The sequence below is a fragment of the Pseudorca crassidens genome, chromosome 1 (genome assembly GCF_039906515.1).
Source record: "Pseudorca crassidens isolate mPseCra1 chromosome 1, mPseCra1.hap1, whole genome shotgun sequence".
Classification (NCBI taxonomy): Eukaryota; Metazoa; Chordata; class Mammalia; order Artiodactyla; family Delphinidae; genus Pseudorca; species Pseudorca crassidens.
In genome coordinates this window covers 13379715-13399413 of record NC_090296.1, presented here as the reverse complement: position 1 = coordinate 13399413, position 19699 = coordinate 13379715, and the positions used below count along the sequence as shown (strand labels likewise).

Sequence of the window (19699 nt, the reverse complement as noted above, 5' to 3'; positions counted from 1 at the left end):
GTTTGCTTATTATATTATTGAGGATTTTTGCATCTATGTTTATCAGGGATATGGCCTATAATTTTATTTTCTTGTGGCATCCATGTCTGGTTTTGGTATCAGGGTAATGCTAGCCTCATAAAATGAATTCAGAAGTGTGCCCTCCTCTTCTAAACTTTGGACAAGTTTGAGAAGGAATGGGATTAATTTTTTTTAAATGTTTGGTAGAAGTCACTAGTGAACCCATCTGGTCCTGGACTTCTGTTTGTTGGGAGGTTCTTGATTACTGATTCAACCTCCTTACTAATAATTGGTCTGTTCAAATTTTTGTCTATTTCTTATTATTTTATATCTTGCTAGGAATTTGTCCATTTCATCTAATTTATTGGCATAGTTATTCATAGTATTCCTTTGTAATCCTTTTCATTTCTGTAACAGTGTCCCAACCAAATATCTTGCATTTCTGATTTTAGTAATTTGAATCTTCTATTTTTCTTGGTCAGGCTACTGTTTCTGTGAACAACCAATTTGTGAACAACCGAGGGCATGTATTTTTTTTTCCTCCACTCGAATCAAGTCAGCCACTTCCAGTAATGAAACTGCTTGTTTTCACAGCTGTCCTGCATTGGTAGAACTACCTAGCTGGTTGAGCTGAGGGAATAGTGGAAGATGGGCATGGGAGTAACCCCAGGCCAAATGCCAGACTCTCGCTTTTTAAAAAGAAGATTCTTGAATGAACTCTTCTCAATTTGTTATATACCTTTGGCTAATGTCCAGAGTCCTGAAATGGTTGGTTTTGACAATTTTACCCAGTTTTTAAATTATTTTGTGTGGGGCAGATTTGCCAAGCTCGTCATGTTGCCAGTCCTGAATGTACTTTTAACCAATATATTGGATATCAATCCCCCACTGTATAGACTGAATTGACTCCTGAAAATGGATAGTTTTAAGTTTTAAAGACAAAATCATCATACCCATCTCTCTCCAGATTTGGACTACATTAATATATTAAATAGCTACCATCTACTGAATATATACCATTGGGATAGTTGCTTTATCTACACACACACACACACACACACACACACACGTTCATTCTACAGTCCTCACACTTGTCTTGTAATGTTACTCCCGTTACAGATGGGGAAACCAAGGCTTAAGGAACTTGTCTAAGGTCTCAGTAGCAGAGTAAGAATTCAAACTCAGGACATTCTGACTATGCTGTTGCAATTACACCTTGTCTCTGTAGCTTTACACCACTTTCTCCCAGGAAATTTGTTCTTGGTATCAATTTGATTAATCAACATGTGTGGAGCACATACTGTGAGTTTCTTGAGTGCTCATTCAACCTCTTGTTCATTCCATCCCCAACCGCCACCCCCATTCTAGTCTTCCAGTGTAGGTCCAAGAAGCGCTTGAATTGGCAGGGCTTTGGGCAAAAGGTTTTCACTAATAATTCAAATCACATTCAGAGCCTTTTTGAAAGCTACCCGAGAATTCTAAAAGACAATTTCTTCTGCGCTCTTGGTTTTGTTGGGACACCTATGAGCCAGAGAACCATCTAGGAAGTTGTTAATAAAACATATCATTATTTCCTCATCTCCTTCCAGAGTAGTACTTTAGAAGGAGAAAACCTGAAGTAGCAATTCAGGTTTTGCTTTGTGCATTACACCAGCATTAAAGTAAAATTAATCAATCTGCTTCTTTTCTGCAAGACAGCAGCAACACATTCCTGTACAAGGTTATTTAATGCTAGAATGCAGTACTACAGTTTGAGTGATCACATTCTTCAGGCTCGTTATCTAAAATGTTCTTTCAGCAATGAAGAAAATGCATCCCTTTTATTATTCTTGTGAAGTATCCATTGATTCTACATAGAAAATCTATCTACCCAACCAATCTACCTATATACCTAATCATCTAAATCTGGGCCTGCCTTCTAGGAACTCACACCCCAGGAAAAAGACCAAGATATAAAAGTTTAAAAGCATGAGATTTAATAAAATAAACATCAGACTAATAGATAAGTGGTTTGTGAAATCTACAGCTATGGCTAAGTCTAGCAATAAAAGGCAGGGGTCTGTACTTACAGGTGAAGAACTGTGACCAACAGACCAGTAAGAGAGTTAAAGAGTTAGAGATGCTGGAGCCCAGGATGAACAGACCAGGAAAGCTGGTCTGTTTAAGTAGAATTTTAGTGGTTGAAATGACTCAAGATATGCTAATTGTATGAACCAAAAATACCCCCTTGTGTTGTTAACCTAAGGCTCAAAGGTATGAAGGACAGGACAGAGGTCTTGAGTCCTCCCTTTATATCCACAGAGGTAATTTCATGGTCAAGAATGAGTCAAACTTGACTGTGTAAGGGCATCAGCTAAAAGACTTTCCCAGTCTCTATACTGCATGCACATTACTCAGTCTTTCCTTTATTCATCCAATAAACATGTGGAGATCCATCTGTGGGCTGGGTATCATGCTAGATACTAAGGATACAAAGTTGAAAAAGATATAACCCCTTCCTTCAAGGATGGAGTCCCAAGTATCAGGGGAGCACTTCTGAATGATAAATGAGTTCATCAGCAGGCAAGGCAAGAAGAGCATTCAGAGGGGCACGTGACAGGTTAAGGCAGTCTTTTAGAGCACAGGACGATTGGAACAGGGACATTATGTGGCTGGCTGGAATTTGGGAAGATGAGTACCCAAGATGGAACCCTCGTGAATCCCAGCATTTAAGAGGTAAAGTAGGGAACTATCAAACAGTAGAAAGGTCAGTAATGTTAAAGCACATGTGAGAGAAGCCAAGAGAATAAGGTATCAAGAAGACAATGGATAGTAGCAAATGCTGCCTAAGTGTCAAGTAATATAAAGATGGAAAGGGGCCACTGAATTTGCAGGTAGGATGTGACTTACACCATGGTGGGAATATACGGAAATTAAGCCAATTTAGCATCATGTTGAAGAAATCACTATGCCCTTTGAGTCCATGGAAGAACTTACCTAGGAGAGCAGAAAGGTCAAGGAAAGTTGTGTCTCCAACTAGAGTTATTTTAAGGACCAAGACATCTGACTCCAACAGTTAGGACGTTTAATCTATTTGAAGAGAGCCTCTCTACAGTTTCCTTTCAAAAGAGCCAAGATGAAGAAGCATTAAGGCCAAAGAGGAAAATCAGACTGATTTAGCACTGAGTACAAATACTGATGATTGCCCCATTTCCTCACGTGTCAATGTCCCACTATAACGGTAGACAATAATCCATCCCGTAAAAATGTTTCTATAATTCTCTTGCTCAAAATGGATGTTACGGCAGAAAAAGTTTCCTTGTATAGAAGAATTTCGAAGGTCCTAAATTTTCCCCCAAAGGGATTTTACCATGCTGTTTAAACAAAGTTATTCATGGTGAATACTAGAAATAGGTTGATAACATAAAGTTATCCACTTAAAGAAATCTTCCAGTGTAAACTCCTTGCTGTTCTAATCTTGCAAGCTTTACAAACGCCACTGCTTAAATAAAGAAGAAAAACAGAGGAATGTTCCCCCCTGCTCCATGTCTCCCCCTCAGTTCCAAATTCACAAAATTGACTTGCAGCAACATTGGTGTTCCAGAGAAAATGACAGGCAGGATCTGAGTACAATCAATCAGGCAGAGAAAACCCATCAGGCTTCATTCTACCAAAAAAATGCCAGGATAGCATTTCTGGACAAGATGGGATGTCAGGGTGTTTTCTGTAGCAATTACAGATCTTTTTCAGAAACTGCTAGGTAATCACTCTGAGAAGTGAAATTTTTCATTTTAAAATGAGCAAAAGAACCAACAGGTATCATTAAAATACGTATTTACATTATTATATTCACATCGGTTATCAAAATAGTATTTATACTTGAAAGTGTGGACTTGAGTCAGACGGTACTGTGTCAATTCAAGTATTGTGTTTCTAGCAATTTATTTCTAAGAGTCTTCCTCCATGAAACAAGCGGCTGTTTAGACTTTTCTCCTATTGTAGCAGCATGTGTGAAGTTCCGCTTCAGTAACCCATCTGTCCATCAATGAAAGGGCATCCCTTAAATGTTGAAGGCCAATAGTTAGTATCTTTTTTTTTTTAATATACTGGACCACAATTCATAAAAACAAGGGTTCTTCCCACTACCCAAGAACCCCCAGAATATCAAGACAAATACATGTTCCACGAGTCAATCAGAAAGGTCAGTTTAAACTGTATGTTTAAGGCACAAACATTTCACACGGGACTTTCTAGGTAATAAAGGAAGACATAATATAATTAACTTACATCCTATTAAGTTTCTGTTCTCTTTATTTGCAAGATAAGTTGATTAAAATGATTAATTGCCAGAACTTGTGGCCCAGAAGAAGCGCTATACTGTAGTGAAATACACTTAAACTCTTACAGTTAATAATGCACCCAAAGTTTCATTAAAAAAAAAATTAGCCAACAATGAGACTTTTCATGACTGTGGCAAGTTGTTGCTTTCTGGTTTTCTATGCAACTATTCCATATAAGCTTGTTTTTGGTATCGCAATGTACTGAGGGCTAAGCAAAAGAGGAGCTAAGGTAGAAGCACACAGTGCTTGCTAGATTATCCAGTTAAAGTATATGATACTTAAAATAGTATCCTTTTCCTAGATATGGATTTTTATTCACATTTGCAAATACATTCTTCAGTAAGTTCTAAAATCTTCACTTTAAAAAAGTGAGGGTATGTGGAATTGAGATACTTATGTTCGTTTCCTTAAAAGAATTTTAGCACACCTAAGACAATAAAAAGAACCTATTTAAACATACTGTTTTAATGAAGTGGTATCTGATGGGCCTCTGGCCAGGTATTTATTTAGGAACCACCGCTTACAACTCCAACTGGTATTCCAAAGGGAGTAATTAAAAAAAAAGAAAAAAAATACAACTAATACAATTTCTCTTACTCTTCACTTTTTTTATTACTCAAAAGTCAAATACGTTATTTTTAAATTATTCATCCTCAATTTTGATTTAATGTACCATCATTTTCCCAAGATATGAAATTTCAGAATCTCTTTGGAATACTAATTTTATGTTTCTAGGTTTAACAAAACTGCTGAAATTTTAAATTCCACTCTATTTCCCTGAATTCTCAAGACAGTTGCTGATGTAAATTTTAATATAAAATATTTAGTCACAAAATAGTATTGCTTTTTGTATGCACATAGTTGTAAGATTACTTTGCTTTTGTCAATAAAAACTATTCCATCTTTCATAAAACTCTAAACAAATTAAGAACTGTGATGGAGAACAAAAATTACACATGGTAAAACAGGTACCAGCACAACGTTAGGTTATATTACATCAAAAAAGTTTTTAATGGTCCCAAATATATATACTCAACAACTAAGGATACACTCAGGAGAAAAAAAAAAAATCAAAAACAAAATGAAACAAAAAAAATTATGACACAAATGACCACATCTAGAATTCCACTCAATCTTTAATCAAGTAGGGACAAATCCCCACTTAAAAAAAAAATCTGCAGTTTGAAGGGCAAAGGGAACAGATAAAAAAGAGGAAACCTCATATTCGCCCCTCCCCCGAAGAGGTTTTTCCAAACCTGCTGTAGCTTGACTAAAATGTTCAGAATGTACGATTTTAAAGGCAGGTCTCTTTATACAAAGAAACTGCTGGCATTCTTAACTAGTGAAGAATTAGGGCAGAAAAGCCTATTCTTCTGAGTCTCAAACATGGTCCGAGAAAGCATATTCTGATTGTAGCAACTGACCAGTCAATCCAGAGTTCCACTTACAAAACCCCTGCCCTGTTGGCTTTTCGTTTCCATTTCCTTCCCTGAGAAAAGGGCAATGTGTGGTCCAAGCTTAGACCTCGAAGGTGTAAGTCTTCCCCCTAAATGTATAATTATCCCCTCCTCCTGCTCCACTGAATTGGCACTTGATGAGCAGAAGTCAAGTGTGCGAGCTGAGCTGTATCAGTCATTCACAAGAGGCCACTGCTCTGTTATAGATTTGTAGTGGGGAGGGGTAGAGAACCAGTTTTCTCAACAGGTACTGATCACAGGCAGCTGCCATTATGACTCAAACTTTGCTTTCTTTGACAAAGGGAGCGTGTCTTCCTTGTCTTCGTCCTCATCATCATCCTCATCATCATCAGGATAATCTACCAGACCCACGAGGCCTCCCTGTTCGGAAATAAGGATTACTTTAAGAAAACACTACATTTTCAAATACATATGTCTTAAGTCTGGTAAAGGATATACCCCCAGCCCAATATACTAACTGGTTATTTCTGGGAGGTGAGATTGTATGCAGCTGAAATTCATTACATATTTCCCAAGTTTTCCATGATAAAATTTTAAGCAGTTTATGATCCTTGCAAAACACCCAGTAGATAAACACTAATTACTGAATTTAAAATTCAAAACTTAAGTTTTAAGACTTTATGCATTAAAAAAGTTTTCTTTAACAGAGTCTAAACAGCATCAAAATTAAAACCACAGAAAATAAACAGACCACTAGAAATGAGGGTAGACAGACTATCGGAGGCTAGGAAAGTGATTCTGCCCTGTCCCTTCCTCATTATTTCATCCAGGCTTCTTCCTTTTAGCCCTGCTCCTTCACCAGAAACCACTGTAGCTCACTTTAGTCTTGATGTAGATCAATGAATCCCAAATGCCAGTCTGTTAACTGCTAGTCCAGGGAAACATAAGGCAGCCAAAAGCATTGGTTTTTTCTGAGATTATGTCTTTCCTACATTTTTGGTGGTAAAATTGTGATCCTTCCTAAAGGAAATGTTAGTGATAGTAGACAGTTACTTCTTTTTTATAAACCTTGCTTGACAAAATTAAGTTAGGAGTGTCCAGATATTTAGATTATATTCTTCCTACGAAGTCTTTATCTGGGTATTAATTGGGAAAGCTGATAAAAGTAAATAATAATTTAACTTTAAAATTTCTGTAAATGTTTTGACACATACAAATGTGAACTTAAGGTGCTAAAATGCAAACAACCAAAATAAGAATATATTCAAACTTCTGAATTGGTCATAAAAACTTTCAGAAATTTCTCAACTGCTGGTGGGAGAATTATTCCCTAGTTCACAAATGTTAAAATCAGTTCCAAAAGACAGTAACCAAAGGGACTACTAGTCACAACAATTTTATTGTTGGGAAAGCTTAAATTAGGTAGGTCTGGGAGTCAAAAACATACCTTGGTAGTAATAGCTGCCGTCTGAGATGTATTTTTAGGGATGGATCCAGGAGAGCCTGGAGATCCTGGGGATCCAGGTGAGCCTGGAGAACCAGGCAGATTTGTTGCAGGTGACTGGCTGGAGAGGGTAGTCTTTGTTCCACTAGAGAGGGAAAGCTTGAAACTTGGGCTCTGCCGACCAGAAAGATTCGTTTTCAGAAGCACCTCCTTTTCCTCACTTTCTTTTACTAAAAATGAGAATACTGTCAATAATTGTCACCCATACTCATCTTTTCAAAAACCTCCAAGTGAGGTGGCACTAAAAACACAATTAACTAGCTTACTCCTTTGCCAGAGAGCGACACTGAAATTCAGTTTATGAACAAAGCTTAGCAAAATACTAAGCATCCTTATCCACAGGACTTTACTACTGAGAAGGAAGGAGACCTTCAGTATTATAGTCAGTGTTCCTACCCTTCTGAAATATCTCACTCAAGACAAATTAGGAAAATTTAGTCTATACCTTCACAACAGAGCTATTAAATTCACACTCTATAAAGCAAGAGTCTTTTAATTTTAATATCTGTTGTGACACAAAGTAGATACTAATCATTCTGTCAAGAAAAAAAGGATAAACCTAGAGTGAGAAAGCCTTCAATATTTCCTTGCCCATCTTTTCAACATACATTTCTTCCTCTCCATGAATTTACTTATTGGATCCATAATGTCATCATCACTCTTAGTTTTGTCAGATGGAGACACGACAGCTTCTCCATCTTCCATGTCATCTTCATCTGTGTTGAACCACATCTCCTCTTCATCTTCTAGTGTTCTGGCGTCTCTTCGATATCTATGATTCCTCAAAATGGAACGCATACTATGAGTAAAGAGAAGAAAGTAGAATTAATAGACTCATATAAAGACTTTTGTCTTCAAATATTATCCCAAATTACAGTCTTAATAGATAAATGGAATAATACAGATTTATACACACAGAGGTGGGGGGAAAAAAAACAGATTTTACCTAGCATATAACAAAAAACTACACTCCACCATATCTAGTGTTAAGTAGTGGAATCAAAATTCCCATTATCAAAATTGTACTGTTACAGATCAGTTACTAAACTTGCTAACACTACGAATTAACAAGTCTTAATTTATGGATTTTAAAATATACCACAAGTATGTGAACTCAGGTATTTAGAAAAAAATGTACACAATTGCATTAAAATAATTTGTAACCTTAAAGCAAAGCAAATACAATAATACTCTGATTTTACTTTGGACACAAAAGTAGCCTTATTGCCATATCAGTGTTTTGCTTTTTTTCTTTTGCATTATCTAACTTGATATATGCCTGAGAAAAGTCTACAAATCATACTGATACCCACCTAACACCGTCAGGAAAACATTTACATTGACCATTAGAGAACACTACAACCTCCATCTGCTTATTTCCCCCTCTGCTGCCAAGCTAAATAATAAACAAGCAAAAAAGAGCTACCATCATAAACTTGTCACTGAATGAATAGGTTCAAATATGTGGTAATCTACCTGTCAAGTTTGGGATTATCTTGCCTTTCTCTTTGTTGTTCAAATCTCAGTTTCAATCCTTTAAATGTTTGTACATAATCTACATCTTCCAATGCTTTCCAGTAATTTTCAATTACATGAGCAGTTAATGATTTTATATCTTCCTATAAAAAAGAATTATAATAAAAAATGATAGGAAAAATTAGCAAAATATGAGGCTTAATTGTAGTGAACTCATAAACCCGCCCAAAATGGTTTAATTTCTTAAAATTATTATCCAATCTTAGGGACAAAAAAATGCAAATGGGCATAACAAATACTGGCTACTTCAATAGCCCCTGACTTTTGGTGTACCTCAGAATTATCCATGGCTCTTTCCAAAGTAAATGCTCAGGTCCTACCCTAGATGATTCTCATTCAGTAAGTCTGGGGTGGTGCCTAGGCATATATACAGAAAAGTGCTAGAGATGGATGGCAGTGATGATTGCACAACAATGTGAATACACTTAACGCCAGTGAACTGTACACTTTAAAAAATGGTTAAAAGGGCAAATTTTGTTATGTTTATTTTACCGAAATTTTAAAAAAGCATGCCACAGATAATTCTGAGACACACCAATGTTTGAGAACTACCAGCCTACTGTATCATTAAAGAATGAAATTTACTCTTTAGAGACATATGGAGGAATGTCAAGGAAAATTCAAAAAACCTCCAAGTTAAAAACAAAAAACACATCTGAATACTTATGCCAACTATAATTTTACTTTCTTAAAATGACTACCGTGACAGTGTTAAATCAATTTTCAAACTATCCTGAGATAGTTTGAAACTAGCTGCTGAGAGAGATTATTCTGGTTTTTGTTAGTTCAAATTGAATCTCTCATAAGCTTTTGGTAACACTGGTTTTCTTTCAAAAATTCTCTCCAAATATAATAATCTCAAATAAGCCAAAATACCAACAATGAATATTTGATTTGCTCAAACAAAACCAAAATTCTAACTAAAAAGTATAGAACCTACCACTCTAATAAATTCAAACATTTCTATTATGGCAGAGTTCATCAGATTGTAGCGGGATCCATTGTTGAGAAATGCTTTGACTACTGGTTCAAACAAAAAACTTTTCATTATATAGCGGTTGTAAAACTCATCTTTTAATCCAATAATCTTTCTCTTAAAACGAAGAGCACCTGAAACACAGAGGCATTGTTGTTCAAATTACATACCATATCTTCATATTTTAGAATTACAAAAAAACCTGTTAAATAAACATAGTTCTTCATGCAGTAATAAGTTACTGCTTCCAGAAGTATGAACCTAAAGATAAGGATTACAAAAAGGTTATCAGAAAAATGTATTCTAAAAGCAGTGTATGTCACCATAGAACACAAGTCTTAGAGAGCCAGAAGAATTCTGGAAATAAGTTACTGATTACCAAAATGTACTTTACATCTGAAATTAGAGCTAAGCTAGGGCTAATAAATGAATTAACCTATCATACTACTTAAGATGAGAAAACTCCAAATATATCCTTTTGTATATACCTTCAAAACAACAGAAAAAACATTGTTTTATTAGGGCAATCCACTCTATAATTTGATCTTCCTTATTTTTGGACACTCTTATCAGGGTTAATGGTGTTTACATTGATTTGTTTTTGGATGTGTTTGTAGAAATGCCGTAAACCCACAGAAATCTGCATGACCCAAAATTTGCCTTCCCAGAGTTTAGGAATCAGTTTAGAGGATGTTTTTAAAATGTGGTCCTCTATGCTTACTGCAGCGAGTATGCTTTTTATTTTTTTCCCCTAGTTTTCCTTTTTACAATTAATTAGGCTTTAACTTACAGATTAAAAGGTATATTTACATCTTGAGGTATGGGGAGTTACTTAAGTCACCATTCGTCAAGATCCAAATATACTCAGACAGCTAGACTTCAACAAAGCCCTCTTTACCTAAATGGAATTATCAGTAAGTTAATGCCCCAGTTATTGTAAACAGTTCAAAAAAGCATACTCACTTCATGCAGTCACATCGTCTTCGGTTGGCAAGATTAAATATTGTGTTTGTATTTTGGTTTCTTTGGAGATCATGGAAGTGGCTCGTTAAATTGCCAATTTGTTATTAATCAAGTCCTTCATGAGCAGGTAGCCAGGCAACCATGCTGACACGGTTTCTGGGTAGGAAGGCAGAGGAGTAAAGCAGCTCAATTTTTCTTTAGTTGGCAGAAAAGAGGTCCACAAGTGAATGCCCAATTAGGTACAGTTGATTATAAACTGCCTTAACAATCCAACTTATTTAACAGTGTCTCTTACTAAAGAGACACTGTGGGCAGGGAGTTCAAAATAGTTTATAGAAGAGTAATTGCATTTTATTTTTTAAACTACTGAGTATTTTCAAATACATAAGCATGGTGAAATAAGACATTTTAAACAATAAGCATCATCTTTCTTTGTGATAAGTCAAAGCCTAATAAGGGTTTATTTTCCCAAAACAATGATTTGAGAGCTTGTTTTTTGTTGTTGTTGTTGTTTTGTTTGTTTTTTAATGTTACTTGACAAAGGAACTTATTAGGCAGTTCCACTTGTTAGAATAAAAATCAATACTTTAAAGCTCATGCTAATAGGCCAAATTTTAAGCTTTTAGTAATTAAGGCAAGTTCTGTTATTTTAAAAATTGTTACTCCAACTTTGCAGGCTTTGTGAAGACTTGTGTCCTACCATAACACACACTAATTGAACCCTGTGGTCTGCATGCAGTTCCCGGGTAAGTGAAAAGAAAACTCCCTTCCTAGAACTCGCTAAGACCAGAGTATGCAGCTGGCACCACTGCCATCTCCTCAAGAGCAGTTTTGTTCAGAAACTGCCAAGGTAGACAGAAGGTAATTCTAATGGGCTTTTGTTTTGTTTTGCTCCTCATTTGCCCTCATTTATTTATATCAAGAATCGTGTCATTTCCACCCAAACCTCTCCCCAAAAAGAAACTTGCATGAAAAATGTCCAACCACTATTCTTGCTGTTGAATAAAGTTACTTTCAAAAATTTACCAGTGAGTTCTAATGAAGTCAAGTTGCTCGAAGGAGGTTAGAGAAAGCTTTTGCGATAGGTCAAGTTAGCACAAATGTAGGATTTTCAATGTAAAAGTGCACTCTGCTACCACTCACATCTCTAACCTTTATTAACATGCCAGGAATCTCTTACGCTTAGTTTCAATCATCTCTAAAACAAATAATAAATCTTTACCTTACACAACATGACATTTTATGTAAGTCTGAAACTTTTTGCTGCGTATGTAACTAATGATAGCTGAAAAAAAGCATCTACCACAAAATTCTTCTCTACTTCATTCTTCTTATAGATTTCCGTATTTTAAAAAACAGCCAGAGAACATATAGATAGGAACTAAAAAGCTACAATTTAAGATCCAAGAATCTGGTAAAGGCCAAGAATGATAAAACTGTGTGTGTGTCTGTGTGTTTATACACATACATATCTAACCTATAAAGACTAAACAGGATTGTTGTTCTCACTCACAGACTTGACTACGTCGTCTTTAAATATGATACAAGTATAATAATTAAGAACCAGCAGGTATAAAAAATTCAAAGTCCCCAAACTGTGTACATTTAACCAATCTTTTGTCTTTACAAGTGGACATCTAAATCTACTTATAAAATCTCCCTTAAAAAAAAAAAACTATACTTAATATTTTAATGTACTCTTTCCTAAGACTGAATAGATAGTAAATCTCTGCAAATTTATGCTTAGTTCTTTTAGAAATCCTTGATTAAAACTCCTACTGTATAGCCAGTCCTAAAGAGTGCATTCCTAATGACTGACATCTTCTTTCAGAAGCCACTCATTCTCAATCCTGGGAAGAGAGCCACACTGAGTGAGAATCATTTGAGAAAGAGTGAGGTTTAATTAATGATAACCTAACTTAGTTTGAAAAATATTAAAATAATAAAACATAACTAAGATTTTTGCTAGCATGATAATTTCCTACAATATAAACTCATTAATTTGTCATGATTCTCTTCATAGTTCTCACTGAACTGTGAGAAATTTTCTTTGCAATACTGTAAGCAAAATGAGATGAAGGACTCTTAGAAAAGGCCTTTCCCTTTTCTGCCACTCTCCCACTAGACTCATGTGTTCTACCTATACCAAACCTCTAACATACCACACTTTCACATTTGTTCATCTTAATTGTGTATTCAACCAAGAATTTCACACTCTCCCATGATCAAGACACACTTTACTTCTTTTTGCAAGGTTTTCCTGATCTGCCTCATTCAGGGAGAATAAATCATTTCCACTATACATCCAAACACACCTCGATATAGTGCTTTTGATGTTGTTTTGGTATTTACAGACTATCTCCTCCTAATGAACTCTGAGCCACTTGACAACTGACTTCAGGTCAATCATCTTTTTCCTAATACTAGGTATGCATCATACTTCATCAAATGTAAGATGCCACTGATCGCAAAAAACCTTCCTTTCTACTACTAAGAAAACAAAACAAAGAAAAAAAGCTACCAATCATAATGACATGCCATTAATTTTAAGACTCACCTTGATTTGAGATGATAAATGCATATCTTAGAATAAAACATGGTAGTAGGTGTTAAATTTATTTAAATAAAACTAATTTTTAAATTTATTCAGTTTTCCCGTTCTGTCCCATCTGCTCAAACTCCCTTTCCTACACTCAAACAAAACCTTCTATGTTGACATGAAAGAACAAATCAAAGAAGTGTTCATTATTAACTTCCTCTCAACTTGCTTTGGGACTCTCACTTTTGCTATGATAGGTTTATAAGGAAAATGAATATGAGTTTAAGAGCCCTTTATATGCAATATTCATTTTGGCTGAAAAGCATCTGACCACATGTATTCTCAGTTCATACTGCAGTGTGTACACCAGACTGAAAAACTAATTCAACTATAACAAGTGTCACCCTAATAGGTTTCCTTCTAAGAAAAATTCATTAGACTTTCTATTTTGAATACCATTTTAAAGATAAAATGTTGACAGAATAAATCAATGTCAGAAATATCCTTATAAACAATGTTTTCATAATTTAAGGATATTTTAAAAGTCAATTAAGCAAAACATTTTTTTTGGCTGCGCTGCACAGCTTGTGGAATCTCAGTTCCCCAACCAGGTAATGAACTCAGGCCCTCGGCAATGAAAGTGCAGAGTCCTAACCACTCACTGAGGACGGCCAGGGAATTCCCAAGCAAAATGATTTAAAATGAAGTAAAAAAAGACAGCAAAAATGGATGTATATGTTCAGGCTTCTAATTACTGGATGATTATGATGCCTTTATGCAACAACAAAACCAAACCTACCCATAAAAACCAAAAGGCCAAAAAGAGTTAGTTACCAACAGACATCTCTTATTGAGCCTCTAGGGTACTCTTAAAACTGGTGTGCCAACTTACCAAAAAAGGCTGACTGCTACATGATCAAGAATATTCTGGGTTAACCTATTTCTAATTCAGAAACATGTTTTACTTCTGTAAACTAGGGTCTTCAGAATACAGTGAAAGTCAACTTTTGAAAAACATGTATAACTAAGAACAGCCTTGTTAAAAGACTATCTGTTGCTCTACGAGAGGTGACAAACCTTTCCCATAAAGGTCTACAGAATACATATTCTAGGCTTTGTGGGCCACATATGGTCTCTGTAGCTTTTTTTTTGAACAATGCTTTAAAAACACAGAAACTATTTTTCACTTTCCAGGTTGTGCAAAAACAGACCATGGACTGGATTTGGCCACAGCTGTGGTCTGTCACCCCTTCTCTGAAGTATCTGAGGTAACACAATGTCATATGTCAAATATGTCTCAGTAAAGCTGGGGGAAAAATATTTGTGGAATTAATGAACAGACCATCTGCAGGCATTTGTGCTAGGCATTCTGTAATTTAGGAAAAATGTATTTTGGAAACTCGGTGCTATTAGCTATGTTTTCCAAATTACAAATGTATTCTTCATGACTCAGTGTGAGACTCTGGTCTCACAAGAGTGTCCAATTTGTGATTGTCATGCTATATAAAGTCAAAAATAAATACGGCAAATAAAATGATTTAAGGTGCCATTTTAATAATACTTTAATACATTTTGTAGGTACACTCTAACCCCTTTACTGTATATTGAGAAAGAAGAGTCAGGAAAATCACCTGATCAAAATATGGCAAAAGTACATTATCAGTGTAGTTTAGTATTAGAACCTCGGTCTCCTGCAATCAGTGATCTTTTCTTCTCAGGCAATAACACCGAAATAACAATAATAATATACAGACAATAAGTAATTCTACCAGAAGCAACACTTACATAATGCCAAGAAAGCATGCTTCGAGGCCATAAGAACTAACACTCTCCGGAGAATGTCCTTATTAATAATGTAGTTCTTTATGTGGTAGGTATGGTGCTCCACACAAAATGTTAACAATTCCAATACAAGTGCCAACAACTGGGCAGTCTGAAAATCATCTAAACAAAACAAAACACAATTATATTTAATGGCTTATATTCTTTTCCTCCCCAAATTAAGAATCCGAATTCTAATCAAGTAAAATCCCTTCTATTAACCCAAATATGTTAAAGTTAAGGAAAAGGGAACTAACATTTATTGAATGCCTACCATGTGCCAAGAACTGTGCTTTCCATTTTTTCACATTTAATTTAAATAACTCTGTGAAGAATTAGTGTCACAAGACCCAGGTGTGAAATATTAGTAAGGCAAACTGGGATACAAATCTATTAGATCTGTTTCATTCTAGAGGGCAAGAATGCTCTACCATGTCTTATGTCCCTCAACGGATATACAGATATCACAGGAGGTCCTCCTACCACACATCATCTGGCTTTGATGGAACTACTCTCTCTGCTCCTTTGATTCATGTACTTTGTGCCTCCTTTTACTAGACATAATGAGTCCACGCTGAATTATAATTACTGGCTTATCTTCCTCACCAGGCAGTAAGCCTCCAAAACTATTTTACTCACTTTTTATTTCTCCCATTTAACCCCTAAAGATTATATATATAGCACAGTGCCTTCCACACAATGGGTTCTCAATAAATGTTTGATGAATTGAACATGTGGGTTTGGAAAGAAGCCTCAAGCTTTACCTACTATGAATAAAGTAGACAAGAAAAATTAGTATCACATTTCCAAGACTTGATTCTAGAGTCATTAAAAAAGGTAAATTTAACATTTTATTCTAAGTGGTGTCATAAGTTAAATATACTATATTGATAATTCATATGACAAAATAACTTACTTATTCTCAAAGCTTCAATAAGGAATTTCCCAATGAAGACCCTAAAACTATTTTCTAAATCAAACACACACACACAAAGCTAAAGGAATAAAATGCAGAAATAATCCTACTTTGGAATAATCCTCAATGCAAAGAAAAACTGCTTAATACTAAGCACAAGCTCTGCTCTGTATCTACACACCTGGAGTACAAATAACTTAAAATGAATCTTCTAATAGCTTCTTCCTTCTATTTGTTTCATACATGTAAATGCAAACTAAATACAAATATTGCTTTAACAAAAAATATTGTTTTAAAATTCTGAAAGCAAAAAAAAATAAATAAATAAAATTCTGAAAGCAAAAAATTATCTCTAGTATATTCTTTCACAGTTCTACTACCTCTGATTATAGCACTTTTAAAAGAAATTTTACCTTGAAATTACCTCTTTTGAAAATATATTAGTAAACCTCTAGGTTAACACCAACTTTTTGAGTTTCAGAATTCAAGAACCAAGAACTTAACTACCAACCTGTATTACCTTACCTTTGCTAGGTTTGTCTTCTGTTGTATTTGCCAGTAAGGGAGCAGTAAGGACATGCATACAGTGCTTGTAGAAGAAACCCAGAAATTCAGTCTTTTCTGTTTTCTAAGGAATCGAAAACACTTCCATGAACTTTAACTGCATTGGTTCCTACCAGCAATAAAAATTATACTAGTATGAAAAAGAGAAAAATGCCCGTAGCTTACATTGGCAGTAGCTAACATGTTTTCTGGGTCAACTAATGTTCGAAGGAGGCCCATAAGCTGGACTGCTCCTCCAAGTTCAGGGTCTGTATCACAAATCATATGTTCTATAATGAGGTTGATGAGCAAAATATCCTGGTGAGAAAAATACACATAGTAAGGATCACTTATTATAGGAGGGAATGGAAAAAGCATATACTATGAGACATGCTACAGCATTATACCTAGCTATGGCTATCTTAACTGCAAACAAAATGAAATGCTTGACTGACTTCTTTAATGGATACAGAGCAGTTTTCCGAAAGTATGGTATTGGCACATTACACAAATAGTACCAAAAAGAATTTATCTTTAATCAAGGGGATTTATCTTTAAATCCCAATGAAAATAAAAACAAAGTTTCAGTTTGGTGCTAACAGATCTTTTACACCTCTGGATAACAAAATCTCCCTTCTGAAGAAAGCTAACGGGCTTTAACAGTAAGAATGTTTAGCTAAAATTTATAACATTGTTCTTTCACTGCATTTTTATAGATTCCTTCTATTTATGGCAGATGATAACTGTACCTATTCTCCATTTATGGAAATGATATAAAGTTTCCATTTAAAATAAATTTAAGAAAAAATTAGTTGGTACCTGAATGTCTGAAATTGGGGGAAACAAGATTACGTTATTTAGAGAGCACACAGGAGAACAAATATATTATAGATATTCCAAATGACATACAAAATTGACTTAGTTTTCCTGATGCTCTACTATGACTGGTTTTCCTGGCTGAAGAGGAAAAATTGAGAGGCATTCAGTAAGAAAAATCCCTGCTCTTGCCTATATATGCAATGGTAGGATAGACAGAGAAAAGGCAGACATACATGGAAATAACGAATCAAGACTGGGAATCAAGAAGACGACTGCGTATGAATGAAGTACATCAATGTATGTTCAACTAGTGGGTTACAGCGCCAACAAGAATAGCCTTTATTTTATATACACACACACACACACACACACACACACACACACACACACACACACACACAGGCTTTCAAGATAGGACTATTTTATAAAAGCAAAATGTGACATAATATTCAACAGTTCAAACTGGCACTTCCTGCACCTACCCTGACATTACAATTTTGTAAACAAGTGTTAAATATAGAAGTTACTAGGCATTCCACTTCATTTTGACATCACAACACATTACGATCTCTTTAAAAAGTCTATTTCCTCATTTTGTAAAAATATGATAGGCTGGAATTCTACATATATTTTTTTCTAAGAGATTGTCTTTTTACCCTCTCTGTTTGAGGGCAGAATATCTTAGTTTATTCTTAAGTAAAAAGTTACTTCCAAGATTTTATGGGGGAAAGAGAAAATAAAAAATCAGGATGATTGGTTTAATTATCTGAAAAGAAAACAGAGCACAAACATTTACGGCTTCCACATAAGCCATGTACCACAGACTCTGGGAGAACCTTTCACATCACCAGGATACATTCTCTCACCGACTCTGAAATTGATGGGTAAGTGAGTGAGTGAGTGAATGTGAGTGAGTGAGTGTGTGTGTGTGTGTGTGTGTGTGTGTACACAACACAACAGCTTGTTCCCTATGGTTAGGCAGTAAAGAAAGCACCCTAAACACTTTCCAAAGGAATGTGCTTCATCATTCTTGATGATTTTGAGACTCTATCCCTAGCAAAGCCAATGTTTTCCTAGGGAAGTTATTCATAATTCCACATATAGAAGAACAATTTATTGATTAAATGATTTAAACAACACTACATAGCACATTAACTTCTGAATTAAGAAACTTAATCTCAAATTTTTTTTTTTTCTTTTTTTTTTGCAGTACACGGGCCTCTCACTGTGTGGCCTCTCCCGTTGCAGAGCACAGGCTCCGGACGCGCAGGCTCAGCGGCCATGGCTCACGGGCCCAGCCGCTCCGCAGCATGTGGGATCTTCCCGGACCGGGGCACGAACCCGTGTCCCCTGCACTGGCAGGCGGACTCTCAACCACTGCGCCACCAGGGAAGCCCGATCTCAAAAATTTTTAAAGAAATTTAAGTTGAGCATTAACAACTGCTGTAAGACAATTTATAAACTGAGACAGGAGCCAGTTAGGGAAGAATAAGCCATGATATTATGGCTACACTCTTCTCAAACATCAACTATTTAAATCTTTAAGAAATGAATAATAAATACAGTTATAGCTTCCCATGTATAAATACTTACTGTTAGTGCAAATAATATTTACCTTGTTGGTTATTTTTTGCTCTGTTAACTTCTTACTTACATCATCATTCTGTTGTGCCTCCTGCATGACAAACTCTCGTACCATGGATGGATTATATTCAACCAAGTATGAGAATATATCAGTAGCAGCACTTCGCACCTGTGTATCATCCATGCCCTGCAGATAAAAAGCACTTATTTCTCCTATAATAACAAAAATATGGAACTTGAAGCTATATAAATCCAAAACCTAACAAATTATAAGAGAACATTTGAATAAAAAAAGAGAGGTCAAGGAAATTCTGCTTATGTAAAATTCTTTTTCTATGGATAAAGTTATACTTTCTTTTACTCCTGTTTTTTTTTTTACTTTAACATTTCAACTAATAGGCTGCAAAGTTAACAAATTATCGATATTAAAAATATGGAAAATTCCTGTATGTGTCCTTTCAGTACTCTCTGTAAGGACTAATACTAGAATTTTATAGCTTTTTAACTTTATGTAATACACAACTGATATTAAATATTGGCTATAATCAAACAGTTGCATGCTACATAAGAAATATACTATTTTGTGGATTAAAAATATGATGGTAATTAAGTATAAGGAGAAACAAACTTACAAGGATGACTTCTAAAGCTGGTAATATACCCATGTTTGACAAAGTCTTGAAAAAAGCATCTCTGTTTTGAGGTTGTAGCGTTTGGGAGAACGCACAAAATTCTTTTAAAAAGTTAACCTGAAATTAGGA

At 35.3% G+C, this 19699-nt stretch overlaps 1 protein-coding gene and 1 long non-coding RNA gene across 5 annotated transcripts in view; one reads left to right on the top strand and one right to left on the bottom strand.

The window, feature by feature from the left end:
• LOC137219301 (uncharacterized) overlaps positions 1–19247 on the top strand; it is a 57300-nt gene extending 38053 nt beyond the window's left edge. Inside the window, exons 3-5 of one of the 2 annotated variants that reach the window (XR_010941069.1) lie at positions 11393–11462; positions 14450–14523; positions 18565–19247. This is a non-coding gene — a long non-coding RNA (uncharacterized lncRNA). The remainder of the gene's footprint in view (positions 1–11392; positions 11463–14449; positions 14524–18564) is intronic. The other variant, XR_010941068.1, reaches the window with a different exon arrangement.
• Positions 5307–19699, bottom strand: part of PPP4R3A (protein phosphatase 4 regulatory subunit 3A) — a 38561-nt gene continuing 24168 nt past the window's right edge. Inside the window, exons 6-16 of one of the 3 annotated variants that reach the window (XM_067727638.1) lie at positions 19571–19687; positions 18970–19125; positions 16722–16853; positions 16518–16620; positions 15041–15199; positions 9718–9887; positions 8718–8860; positions 7850–8040; positions 7185–7411; positions 6617–6757; positions 5307–6157 (exon numbers count right to left, since the gene is read on the bottom strand). In XM_067727638.1, the coding sequence (XP_067583739.1) occupies positions 6659–6757; positions 7185–7411; positions 7850–8040; positions 8718–8860; positions 9718–9887; positions 15041–15199; positions 16518–16620; positions 16722–16853; positions 18970–19125; positions 19571–19687 (1497 nt within the window). In that variant the 3' untranslated portion in view covers positions 5307–6157; positions 6617–6658. The remainder of the gene's footprint in view (positions 6158–6616; positions 6758–7184; positions 7412–7849; positions 8041–8717; positions 8861–9717; positions 9888–15040; positions 15200–16517; positions 16621–16721; positions 16854–18969; positions 19126–19570; positions 19688–19699) is intronic. The other 2 variants (XM_067727631.1, XM_067727648.1) reach the window with 2 other exon arrangements.